This window comes from Antedon bifida, chromosome 1, assembly GCF_963402885.1.
Source record: "Antedon bifida chromosome 1, ecAntBifi1.1, whole genome shotgun sequence".
Lineage (NCBI taxonomy): Eukaryota > Metazoa > Echinodermata > Crinoidea > Comatulida > Antedonidae > Antedon > Antedon bifida.
In genome coordinates this window covers 32637300-32651870 of record NC_136226.1, presented here as the reverse complement: position 1 = coordinate 32651870, position 14571 = coordinate 32637300, and the positions used below count along the sequence as shown (strand labels likewise).

Below are 14571 nucleotides of genomic sequence, written 5' to 3'. Positions count from 1 at the left end.
CCTTTACTGCCAAACAAAGCAGATATCCTACTTCAATTAACCCATCTGAATTTAAACAAAACAACTACAACTTTGTCAACATACAGTACACCTAGATGAAATGTTCCATTATGGAAATGTTCAATGAAACTAATTGCGCAAAATGTAATAACTTTTAATTACCATCGTCGTATATCCGAATAGGCTTTGAGACAATTATTTTTCGTTATGGATTATTCTCTTATTTCCAAGGAATTCATAGTTATTTATAATATTAAAGAAGTACTGGTAGGTGATCAATTAAAAAAAACTCACTGATGGGATTAGAAGCAAAAGTTTAAAGCTATTTCAATTAAGGATTTTAAGATCGTCCTTGCATTTACAGTACACCTAACAATTTACAGAACACAATGGATAAAATAGAATGCAAGTATTAAAGTAACAGTATTAGGAAAGTGACTGGTGGTTCTTGAACAGAAAAGAAGAAAGTGACCAGTGGTCCTTAGCCTGTGGGGTTGGTCCTTGAAAAATGATCAAGCACTGAGCAATAACATTACAAGAACAGAAGAAATTCTAATAAACTGCCTGGTGATATGCTAAAAATGAAGTAATAAAAGTTATTGATAATAATAAAGATGAAAAAAATCTGTGAGAAAAATTTAAGTTCATTTATACTTTGTGTGTGAAAAATAAAATGAACAAACAAACTGTATATTCCAATATCCAGTCATATAATGCTTTGTATTTCTTTCTCTTTTTTTATTTTTATTGTATGTATATGTTTCATATGAACAGTTTGAAATAAAGTTGAATTGAATATAGAATTATATAAAGTAATAATGTTCTTTCTAAACAATATACCAGCAAATGTTAATGTTAATCAATGTATTATTTGTAAGTTGCTATTCTGACACTTGAAACAAACAAAGTGATTGTACATTATGACCTTCAGGTCACAAAGGTTCATCTCCTTTCAACAAAATGAATAAAATAGCATTGCCATATTGTTGTGAGCTTGCATTGTTGATTGATAGTAATTAGGCCAAATAGATTTAGGTTTATCCAGGGAGAAGTCCAGTAAAGTACAGACTGACCACTGAGAAAGAACTTAAGTTCAGTAAAGTCCATGAAAGTACAGACTGACCACTGAGAAAGAACTTGATTAGTATAGTATTACTATTAGTACCAAGGTTAAGAATTAAGTGATCAACTGAATCTAAAATTTGAAATAAGAATTAATATTTTAACTACATGAAGTTTTGTATGGTCTGCACACAAGTGTATGTAAACACCAGAGTTTTGCTAGACGATGTGAAATGGGTAATAATACTTTATTACCCCAACAGTTATTTATAGACAGGATGTAGTACAGAGGTCTATATCTCAAAAGATTTTGCTGTTTAAAATTTAATTATATCTTTTAATATCATATTCAACAATTTAGATAATCTAAAATATACATGATACTACAGCACAAGGAAGCATACTGTAACAGATGGTATATCTCAGTTCTAAAAAGTCTTACATTCTAATTTTAATGTTAGCATCATTCAGAAAAACTGTGAATATTAAAAGCTTATCTCACGATAAATTCATTCCGCAGCATTTATGTTCCATTTTAAGTGAGATAAATTATTCATATATCACTTTATCTTTCTGCAGTGACATCTCAGTTCAAGAACGAAAGAAGGTTGATAAATGGTTTGAAAGCAGAAAGTCAAAAGCCATCCAATCTGTACATTTAATTCAATTATCAAATCTGTTAGTTTGACAATGTAATCAGTTAATGTATGGCATTACATGCTTCAAACTCTAGTGTACATCTACAGCTAAACTTTATCAAGAAGTTCTATTTCAATCTGGCAACACCATAGCATTTACTGTAGCATTTAAAAAACCAGAGTATTTCATGAATGAATGATTCACTAAAGTAGTACAATATTTTCGTGTGATTATTTGTAAAACTAATTCCCCTACTACCATGCTAAATATTAATGTACACACGTAGCATATGAATGAATACATTATTTGAATAACGTAAGTAAAGTTTAAACCACCCTATTGTATTTCATATGATTCAAGGTATACAAAAGGTGAGTTGTGTTTTGCCATGCTTCATTAGTTACTTGTAGTTTTCTCATTTTTAATAGTTTACAGTTTAAATTATTTAAAATAAGTTCATAATATAATACAAAATTCACTTCAGAAAAAGAAAAAGAAAACAAAAAGGTAATCATATACAGTAAAATATGTATAAAATAAAACTACTACATTCCTGATGATGATCAAATAAAGATCGAAACTGTAAATCATAGCTAAACTACTATGTCATGATGATTAAACTTCAAAACAAATCAATTCCACTTCAGGATGTACATTTAATAACATAAATATAATGTAGTTATATTAATCTGCTATTCTTCTACATGTACCTGTACATTTCAGGCGGATAGAGTGAGCGTGTTAATGCTGTATAAATTCATTGTTTAATTATTTGAACAGAAAAAAAGAGAACAAAACAAAAAATTCCAAATCATAATTCTTAAATTATTGTCTAAAAATAATTTAGATAATAAATATAATGTTTCAACTTACCCAGAAGTGGAGCTTGAATCCGATCCAACAGACAATGATATAGTGTCTGCTTCCACCTTCTTGCCTGTCGAGTAAACCACAAATTTTAACATGATGAAAGACTAAGAAGTAAACAAATCCAAACGAACGCAGCAAGAAGCTGGCGAAGAAACCCTCATAACAGACACAGCAGTAACCCCGTAGGTCTGTCTACCTATCAAGGACCATCTACCTTTCTACCACCTAACTAAACCGCGAATGAATGTCAACTTACTACTCTACTAACTCTGAATAGATAAGCTGCCTATTGGTGGATGAGTAATTGATACGCTTCACTGATCTCATTACAATATTCAACTGAATTAATGGTTTGGGGTTTAACAATACATTTAACATGATTCATACATAATCATAAACAATTTTATGATTTTGGTATTCAAACAATTTGTCTTTTGTTAAAAAGAAATACATAGTTTATATTCTATACACGTAGAAGCCAAATGGGCTTGCCTTAGCCAGGGAGTTAACTCCCTGCCTTAACCACAAAGTTAATATAGATTTTATAGAGGGCAGGCTAAAATATTTTGTCAATTATTCGATATAAATTCTGTTTATTTTTATATCCAATATATGAAGACATTTTATAATTTATAAGAATAATATACCGGTAATAATAATTTTATCCACAATCTCAGATCAAATAAAATATACATAAATAATATTTATTTTGAATAAATATTAATTAAATATTCTTAAACAAAATATTATCTAGACAGCATAGGGATAAATAAATTAGAAATGTTCCTTATTTCAAATTGTGTACAAATAGGTTAAAACATCAAAATTTGAAGATTATTGAAATTTGAGATTTTTACAATGAAAGAACGTTTCTATTCAGGTGCTATAGACAGCTGGAACTTAAGCACACCTGGGTCCTTTTATTTAAACTTATCGATGCTTATATACCAACAAAGTGTAACTAAAAGTGAAAGTTTACAGTGCTCATCAAAACATGATGTTTACAGATGTTGTTTTGAAAAGAAAAGTAAATATCTACAGATTGCAAGCAGGGGTTAATTTGTAGACCTCCCAGTGCCATAATAAACAGAGTTCAAAATTGTACATTATTGAAGTATAATTACTGTATAGTACATCTGCAATGGACTCATAATATATATATTTTTTCATATGGATCCAACATCGAAAAACTAGTCAATTACAGGATGGATAAACTATATAATTATTGTGCTTATAAAATTAAGTCTCACTTGAGGTGTAGGGAGTAGAAAGAGTTTTGAGTTCGACACAAGGTCAACATTGAACCCTGTTTCTGGGATTAGAAGACAAACATCAAGCTACAGTTCTACTACAATTTAATACAGTTATACTCCTAAACATTATAAACAAACATTAAGGTGCTGAGGAAAAGGCCTCCATGACAAATCTCTATTAGACGCCAGCCATACTCTACACAAATTGACAAGTTATGACATTTTCAGTTATGAACCATCATTTTTATTTATTAAAGGTAACAAATGAAATAACATACACGTACCTCGCATTACAACTTTATCAACGCAATATGCTGGAAACACTCCATGCGCATGTCCAACACTTCCCTCCCAGTAACTCTCATCTGTTCTGTTTGTCACTAAAGTTGAAAGAAATATACAAATTATGTATCAACTGCATTTTAATGTATAAAGCTCTGTCTATACTATCAAACTAGTTTGACAAAAAAATGTGTGACGTGCCAAAATAAGGTAGTGATATGACATCACCATGTTCATATATGGGCACATCACTTTTTTTTGTCATAGTGTAGACAAGGCTTTAGAGTCCTCAATACTTTCTATTCAACTTGGGTATTTGTTCCAAACATATTTATCACTAGTAGTATTTGGTCTTTAAGAGGTCTTATGCTTTAAAAAAAACCGCCTGCAGTTACTTAGTAGGGGCCTAGATCATTTTTTGTCACAAAACAACATGAACAGAACATTTTATATCTAAACCATTTTACAGACAAGGAGCCTTGATTGAAGGTTTTATATTAAAGTTTAACAATATAGAATAGCATTATTTAAGGCCTACAGTACATACAGATTGAATAATCCAGATTTATCCTACTTATCAATTATTATACAAAACAACCAAGGTTGTAGCAGGATAGTAAGTCTTGTTTTACAACAAAAGAAACCTTAACACTTTAAAATTGTACTAAACTATATCTGTCTTTTACTAAAGAAACATTTGTGCTGAATTAAACTGCAGATTTATTCATCTTTTAATACTATTAAGAGTTTTATTCACATAACATTTGAATGTTAATATCTTTGGTAGTAATCCGATGATGCATGTGATTTAAAATTAATACATAAATCTTAGAATTACAACTTAAATGTAATTTAAGTGTAAATGATGAATTCGCGTAAAGGCTCTCTTATATACTAATCAGAGTTGATTCACCCCCTTTTTGTATAAGAGAACTCTGTCAGAAATAATTTTAAATAAATCGCATTGATTATACAATTATGAGTAAAGGGAAAAATATACTAAAAATACAGAACTAGAAATGACTTGCATTAAAATAATAACAGCCCTCCCTGAAAACCACCCTTTAACTGAATAAAACTGCAATTTAATAAAAACACAATTGGAAAAATGTACATAAAAAGAACCACAACCAAGAAATTTGACAACATTTATGCATGAGGGCTAGGCTTTCATATTGTTTTGACTTCCAAATAAATGTAGTATTAGTAAAGCAAATAAAATTGAGTTAAGTTAGTATACCTTGTACAATGTCGCCTTTAGTTAGCGACAGTTCCCCAGGTTGCAAGCCCCTATAAGTCTTTACAGCAATATAACATATACTACTACCGTTGACGACAGAGGGGTGCAGTAGTGCTGAAGATGGTGAGGCTCGTAGAGATCTTGTACCGTCTTGAAGAACCAAGTGAAAAAAGAAGTGAACAGTGAGAAGAAGGAATTAAACAAAGAAAGAATGTTATTATTACAGTCAACTCAACATTAGGATACCCTTGGGCTGGTAAAATGTGGTTTTCAGAATACATACAAGCCCGTAGCAAGTGGGGTTTGTATAGCTCTGATGTCTACACAAACTAGTTTGACAAATAAAGTATGATGTGCTCATATATTATGGTTGTGATATGTCTAACTATGGTAGTGATATGACATCATCATGTCCATATATGGGCACATAACATTTTTTGTCAAATCAAGTTTGATAGTGTAGACAGAGCTTAAGGTATGAAAACAACATTTTCTTTTAGCCTAGCCTAGCTCATGATCATTTTTTGTCCACCAGTTAAATTTCTAGTCCAAATACTTTCTTTATTCGCCCTTATTTTATGCCAAGTTTCTGGTACGGTATATAGAGAGTAAGAGTTCCAGAGTTGACTGTATTATAGGGAAGTAGTTAAAAAGAATACAGAGCGAAGTATACAAGATATATATACAGAGTATAAGACTGTAAGAGTGTATTGCAGTGTATTATAGTGTGAAAATACAGCATATAATATAATAGTGTAAGCATATAATATAATAGTGTAATACAACGTTACAATATCAATATGACATTTTGCATATACATATAGGATTTATAGATCATAATAATAATAATAATGATGAAATATGAAATTATTATATAAATGAAAAATCATGATAATGAATGTAACATTAAAATGAATGAATTGCGTTTATGTAAAACTATAAATATGAAATAAAGCATAACCTAACATTGTACATACTAAAGGTAGAACATATCAGTATTTATTTAATTAATTCAGCCTCAAGGATTGTCCGACATTGACGTGAAAGACAACAAAACCCACAATGAAACTTGCTTACGTCCTATTAGATGAATACAGTAGCAATTTATACTGCATAAACAATCCAAATACGTCAAAAATAGACGATTAAATCAGAAACTACCAGCATATACCTCTTTGGCGTAATTGTGCATCTGCCTACGTACTAAAATATATTGGTAAGCTTTTACCTTGATTAAAACCATAATTTGTGAAACACGTCAAAATGAACTGTCATACGTTTGTGGTATGACATAAATCATAAATTATGAATAAATTATAAATGTTGTAGTTCTGGATGGCCCCTTTCTCAAATTCATAATATACTGATTCTATGTTCATTTAAATGTTTGTATGTTAATATTTTGGTGTTGGATCAACTTGAAATGCTAGAGTCATTAGTTAAATTTGTTGACAGGTCGGATCTCCTAAATTGTAGACTTAGTAGTCTTTTGTACTTTTAAATGAAAGACTAATAAATAATATATTTATAATCATAAATGTTTTGGTAATAAAAATATGTATTCACTATAATTATGTTCTAGCTTAAATGTTTTCTCATTGCATTAATCTTTCCACAATGATAATTTTTTTTTTTTTTTTTAATTTTAACAAAATAGTTTAGTTCTGTTTCATAACCAATCCTGTATTCTCAATAGACAAATATATTAGATGTATATAAACCGCACGAATGATTTTAAACAATTCTGCAATGTAAGGTGATAAGTAAACAGATTGTTGTACTAACTGTACCTATCCTATCATTGAAAACAGCCGGCTATTATCAAAGCCTTTTCACTCCCACTGCCTATATCCAGGTATATAAACACTCTATACTACCTTTTGTTCACACAAAGTTCAGTAAGGGGATAAGTACTAACAACAGGGTTGTACACTCCAAGACAAATGGGTCACTGTTAAAAGCATAGGATTATATTATATTTATATCTATATTGTATCTAAGAACACTAAGCTACATAGAGTCACCAGTCTAGTTTGACAGAATAAAATTGTTGTTTCACTAATATAATAAGCTCTATTCAAAATATTTCCAAGGGAAATATTTTAATCTATAAAGGTATTTTAATATATTGTTACTGTTTTAATATCATGCTAGGGAGATGAAAAAACAATCTCTCTGTTGTTCTATCTAGGGTATAATATATCAGACCTTCTGGAACTATTATTCTAAGAAACCTATCTACTGCCACCAGTGTTAGTAATGCAATTAGAGCATGCTCATGAACTATTGAATGTTTGGCCATTGAATATGTACTATATTGCACTTATATACTATATTCAATTGACGCTTTATTCAAATCGCCATGCAGATATTAGTACATATAAAAAGTACATTTCTATGGCAATAAATATTCAAGTGTGTTCAGACAATATTGAATTTTCAATATGATGCTTGTTGGCCATTAGAAACCAACAGTTTAATCACATCTTAATACATTAACATATAATCATACCAATATATTACAAACATGATAATGTTGTTTGTTTAATTCCTTGGAGGAATTACTTTCCATCAATTTGGTATTAAGGTCAATTGTATTTTTACTGGTCCAGTTGATAGATTGTTACATGTTTTCATTAAAGCTTGTAGTGTGAATTGAATATAGATGGATTAAATATTTTGTTGAGAAATACATTTATAGTCTGAACATACCCTTATATCAATTAAGCTCTGTCTATACTATCAAACTAGTTTGAAAAATGTTATGAATATAATGGTAGTGATATGGTTAAATATGGTAGTGATATGACATCATCATGTCCATATATGGGCACATCACATTTTTTTGTCACATAAAGTTTGATAGTGTAGACAGAGATTTAGGATTGGTTAGTGCGTCAAGAAATAGGTGCAATAGTGTGAGTGCAATATGAGCGGTTAGTGCATGAAATCACAACCAAGTGAGTTCAGCTCCTATGTCATCAAGATACACACATACATTTTAATCCAATTTTAATGCCATGCAAAATTTCCAATAAAAATGCTTGCAAATTTCATAAAAAAATAATATATTTTAACTAATACCAAATAATAATTTAGAAAATTTGAATACAACAATTTGAAAAAAATTTATGGAATAAGTTTTTTTAAAAAACATAAAACAATTCAGATGTTAGTCAACATATAATTTAGAAATTCAAATTTGCATAAAAAATGAAAGAAAAATTGTAAATTAACACCAAACAGCGATGACAACTTGTTAGAGGTGATTGACATAGGAGCTTGTATAACACACCGAGCTCACCTGATATATCTAGGGATGCGGTGCTGATACAATCTGTGAGTGGGGTAGAGGATAACTGACGGGGGAATCTATGCCCCATCCTACCTAAGGTAGAATAACTACCTGGTAAAAGGGGCTCGCTTATTGTCCGGGTCAGCGACCCTTGTGCTTGAGTCCATCGACGTCGATTTGTGTATTGTGGTAACCGTCTATGCATTACTGTAAAGATAAAGTATTTCATGTTAATTGATCATGCAGGCTTGCAGCACATAACACAGTTAAATTATAAAAAAGAAATATGTTAGTATTTACAGGAAATAAAAAAACAGTAGCCCTACATTCAGAATTTAATTTTTAGTACACATTACTTAAAGACACAAACATAAAAATAAGCTTAAAATAAAAAAAAGATGAAAAATGAGTATATAATTACATCTAAATACTGAATTTGAAACCGAAATTATTACAGATTTGATTTATGCGTTATTTATATAATAGTTATACAGCAAACAAGAACATACCGTACAACTCATTGAAAATGCAACTTTATGTTTTTTATAACAATAAATACACATTATCGATTATTATTATTACTACTATTTTCATTCCTTCATTGGCCTTCGACAAAGTAAATATTAGATTGGAATTTAGAATCAATGCAATGCATGCATATTAAATACAATTATAACTTAAATAAATAAAAAAATCTGTCCATGCTTGTAAATTCAACAAGAATACATTGATAAATAAATAAAATCCACCACCTGTCTGGGCCACCACCTGGTTCTACACTCACCTGGATCAACTATAGGTTCTACCCAATCAATGTCTAAAGCAGTGAGGCATTGGGAGTAATAAACAATAACAATGTGCTTATATTTGCATTCTTTATCAAACATGCAGATATATGCAAAAATGTATCAGTATGCAAATAGTATGCAAATCACAATGCAGATAAGTTCCTGGTGGTAAGGTATTCTATTTTTGCTAACTTATATAAAACTCATCGACACTACTTTGATCTATCCTAATCAGCTGGATACATTTCGTATAAGAAATTGAGGGCGTCAACATAAGCTGACGTACATTTGAGAAGCCCTGCAATGCGAACGGCAATTTTAAAAAAAAAAAGGTTTTTCTTAATTATCATAATTAAAGTATCAAAACACATTATCTAGATTGTGTTTTGTATTCGTCAAGACAGTAATAAAAATTGTTTTTTTAGGACGACCATTAAAAACAGGTTTTTATTTTTGTACTACAGGATATCATATATTCATAACTCTACAAATGTTTCATTAAATTTACATTTGAATAGATGTCACAGTTGATTATGAAAAACCTATGAAACCAAAGGTCAAATGAACAATTACAAGAATATTAAGATAACCTTATTAAATCACAACCACCCACAATATTGCTCCAGATTTCAGTTGACGTAAATTGATGGCATTTTGCTCTCATGAGAATAATGTTGAATCTACAGCAACCAATCTATTTTACTACTAATATTTGTGAATTTTTAAATTTTGAATTTAAAGAAACAGGAAAAGATTACAGAGGAACTTCACTTATTGGTAAAGAGCATTGTAATAAAAGACTGGGTGAGGAAAGGGTATCAGAGGTGATTCAAAGATTGAAGATAAAATCTACTATTAACTAATTTAAATAGAAACTAGATTACAATGTATTGTGTTGTTGTGAATGTATATGAATAACAAAACATTTAAAAACATACCAACTGCATCCTCTGCATGATCTCTGATAATCTCAGCTAGTTGGACATTGTTGGCAACAATAGCAACCTGAAAATAGTGTAAGAAATCAATTTCAAAAAACATCATATACAATATACAGTATTAAAACAATTATAAACAATTATAATTAATGTTGCTATTCCTATCCTCTTTTGATTTGTATAAAAAAATGTCCAATTGTAGCTACAATAATACAGTAATGAAGCCACAGTGCATACATTGAAATTACAATATAAATTTTCTTTCCTGTTGATTTAAAAAAAATTCTTACGACAGATGGCTAGGAAAAAAGCGTGAATGAGTGATGTACTCACCTGATATGCGGTCTGATTCGCTTTGTTCTTTATCTCCTTATTGACCCCACGAAAGAGAAGCGTACGAGCTGCTGGCGTGTGATTATAAAGAGCGCAGACGTGAAGCCCGGTGTTCCCTGCTTCGTTCTGCGCGTCGATCTCCGCTCCGTAGAACAGTAAGTGTTCTAGATGCTGCACGCGACCATAACGACATGCCTACGGGGAGAAAAAAAAATTAATGTCGTTCTAAATTACGTTTGTTGCAGTGGTGACGGTCGTTAAGAGAATTGGAATTCTATCTGATCTATCAACACAAGCTAACAGAAAAAGGTCTACAAACCACATACAAACTATATATCAAAATTATAATACTCATTAACATATCGTTTTTCAGAATACATTTGTGTCGTTGCTGAATATAACCTATATTTGGCTTTCCTCATTCTCTATGAAAACAAATATACACTTACAGCTCGATAAAAAAAAAACAGCACAATTATTTTAAATTTTATATTATTATTATTTTATACATGGAAACGTAATATATGTTGATGCTTTAAGAAATGCTAATTTTAATTTATTTATTTATTTGCAAATCTTAACTTAATCAAAAGTTTAATTTAAAATTTGAATCAGAAAAGTTAAAAGTTAAATATTAAGTAAATGCAGGTTTGGTAAAATTCAATAAAAAAATAAAATTAGGACGATGATTTATTAGATAATTATAAAGTAATATTATTTATTATAATTGAGTACATGTTATTAATTCATTTGGTAAAAATAATCTGATATTTATATTTGACAATTATCAAGGGAATCATATTAAACCAGTCAATTAGTACTGATTCCACTGTTACACAAGTGGATTTATTTATAGCTAGTTTCACAAATTATCATGTTGTTAAAACATGAAATGTAACACATAAGCATGATGGGATTGGTAGTAAGACCATTATGTAAGTTAATTACCATACATTAGTGAAATAAAAAAGGATAGAGTAAACATTGAACTACAAGTTATATATTGTGTATATTATGAACATTGTCCAATTAAAATGTTTCTGACACAAATGCTAAGATTGAATAATGTACTTGTACAACATGTCTTAAGCCTTGTCTATACTATCAAACTTTATGTGACAAAAAATGTGATGTGACCATATATGGACATGCTGAGTTATATCACTACCATATTTGGGCACATCACACGTTTTTTGTCAAACTAGTTTGATAGTGTAGACAGAGCCTAAAAAGTCTAACATGAATTGTTTTTTCTCCTTCTCTGCCATAACAACCACACTGGAGTCGTCGTAAATTATTTAACGCATGGTGTACGTCTCCTGTTTGAGGGAGTGCTTGCGCGACAGTAACATAAATTTAAACATTAACTAACCTGATGCACTTCAGACCACCCTTGACTGTCAACGTTATTTACTGTTGCTTTATCTTTCAACAAAATCTCTGCTATTCGTGGGTCGCCTCCATTCATTGCGGTGTAGTACAGCGGCGTCAGTCCTTTATCATCCTTGTAATTTGGAGATGCACCTAGATCTAATATCACCTGAATAACAAAAATCCATGAAAAATATTCATATTGAATTTTACATAAAAAAAAAATATATTCACACATCAATATGAAACAATATGTGTGATCATAAAACACAGTATCTCCATTGGATTTGATAAATTAGTCAACAGAAGCGCTTGTCCAATAAGATTATAGAATTGATTTTAATTGCATGAATATTCATTAGATATTACTGAAAATAAGAGTATTGAACCTATTTATTGAAGTGCCTATATATCAAAGGGTTCAATGTGAAAAGGAAATTAAAATTTACATTTGACAATTAAACCATAGAAACATAGCTTAGTTAATACTAACTAAGAATCGCGATCAATATTCTGTTTTACTTTGATGTGCTATTTTTTTAAAGACTGCATGCACGTATCAAACTAGAAACGAACAGGTTTATAATGAAAGTTATAGAATTTAATAATACTGTATAGATAGAAACACTATCAAAAAATGTGATGTGCCCATATATGGACATGATGATGTCATATCACTATCATATTTGAGAATATCACTACCATATTTAGGCATATCACTACCATTTTTGGGCACATCACTACCATATTTGGGCACATCACACTTTTTGTCAACTAGTTTGATAGTGTAGAGTTTAAAGGCATCATGTGTGTTTACCTCTAGGAGGCGTGCATTGCCTTTCACAACAGTCCGGTGTACGGCAGTTAAACCACTCTTGTTGCGGAAGTCATTATGGTAACCACCGTTTAGCAGGAACTTGATCACCTCTTCCGATTTATTCAAAGTTGACGCCAGCGTCAGGGGCGTTTCTGAAGATGAAATTAAAACATTGATACATTAATTTGAGTACATAAGCTACAAGTGGGAGTAGGGTACATAAATATATTAATAAAAAATATAGTGACGCGAGCAGAAACAAAGATTATAAAGAAACATAGCAAAGGCAGTTAACAGGGATAATAATCGTTATGTTGAAAACGCATAAAAGAAAGAACAGAGAAAGGATTTAAGATGTTAATAGGTGGATTATGTCATGTGTTTCAAATAATTTAAGAGGTAGTATACAACTAAAGGATTATAAACAGCAATAGAAACAACCACTGTAATACTTCTTTAATAAATACTTTTGAATTTAAGCTAAATTATTATAAGTTTATTGAATGAAAATCTGAAGAATCAAGCTACCTCCATTACAGGATTTAACGTAATGCAAGTATTAAAGTGAACGTTATTTCAACATTCATTTAAATCGCATACATCATTATTCTGATTTGACTAAGAGAAGAACAGACTTGTGCCACATTTATGATGCCAATTAATTTGCATTTCACAGGTGGTCAGCATCTGTATGTTAATCTATTTCCTCTTCTCCATTGGAAGTCAGTTGTTACATCATTACTTCGATGATTCTTGTCACCACATTTTCAAAAAATTTAATACATTTTTTTGTTCTACGAATTTATAGTGATGATCAATCGTAAGTTAAATTTCAGTGATATATTGAAATTGATACGTACTGCACTAGAGGCAAGCCAACAATTTTTTAAAGATTTGAATCATAAGAAGAAGTAGTAAAGGAGACAATTTATTACAAATTTGAAATACATAAATCTCTGGAAATGTCTATCACAAATCAAAAATATGAATTCATAGTATACATTACAATTTATGTGTCTAACATACAATGTAATTACACCTTTCACAATAAAGAACACCATAAATTGTGACATGTTTTTGACAGCTTAGTACACAATATTGAAGTTAACAAAACACAGTTTTATTGACATTGTATGTAATGTTAATATTAAATTTCAAAACGAAAATGATAATAATATTGAGGTTCATAATTACAAAGGTAGGTTCTTGTAAAATCTTTTATTAACTAAACTTGTTATTAGTTTAGGAGTTTCATTATCCAAATATGAATTATTAGTGTTTGTCAGACATTCACCATGTATCCTTGTTCCCTCTTAAAGCTCTGTCTATACTATCAAACTTTATGTGACAAAAAATGTGATATGCCCATATATGGACATGATGATGTCATATCACTGCCATATTTGGGCATATTACTACCATATTTAGGCATATTACTACTATACATTTTGTTTGTCAAACTAGTTTAATAGTGTAGACAGAGCTTAAAAGTGGAATAACCTATATTTTGACATTTTTGACAGATTCAATTGTAAACAAAATTCAGGTTTGGTAAATTGAGGGTTGTGTTTCAAAAACCAATATGATGACGGAGTAGGTTATTAGGCTGTGATCAGATGTCAATAATGCTCTACTACAGCTCTAGCCATCCACATCATCAGCACTATTGATTACAAACGTGTT

The 14571-nt window shown here is 30.3% G+C and overlaps 1 protein-coding gene across 10 annotated transcripts in view; it reads right to left on the bottom strand.

The window, feature by feature from the left end:
- The window catches only part of LOC144851195 (SH3 and multiple ankyrin repeat domains protein 2-like), a 57478-nt gene that overhangs the window by 13917 nt on the left and 28990 nt on the right, over positions 1–14571 (bottom strand). For 7 of the 10 annotated variants that reach the window (XR_013614169.1, XM_078708760.1, XM_078708752.1 and 4 more), the window contains 8 exons: positions 12889–13040; positions 12073–12240; positions 10701–10895; positions 10368–10434; positions 8651–8848; positions 5347–5496; positions 4109–4204; positions 2575–2638 (listed from right to left, as the gene is read on the bottom strand). Coding sequence is in view for 9 of the 10 variants with exons in the window: in XM_078708760.1 (XP_078564886.1) it covers positions 2575–2638; positions 4109–4204; positions 5347–5496; positions 8651–8848; positions 10368–10434; positions 10701–10895; positions 12073–12240; positions 12889–13040 (1090 nt within the window). In the remaining variant the exon portion in view is untranslated. The remainder of the gene's footprint in view (positions 1–2574; positions 2639–4108; positions 4205–5346; positions 5497–8650; positions 8849–10367; positions 10435–10700; positions 10896–12072; positions 12241–12888; positions 13041–14571) is intronic. The other 3 variants (XM_078708756.1, XM_078708758.1, XM_078708757.1) reach the window with 3 other exon arrangements.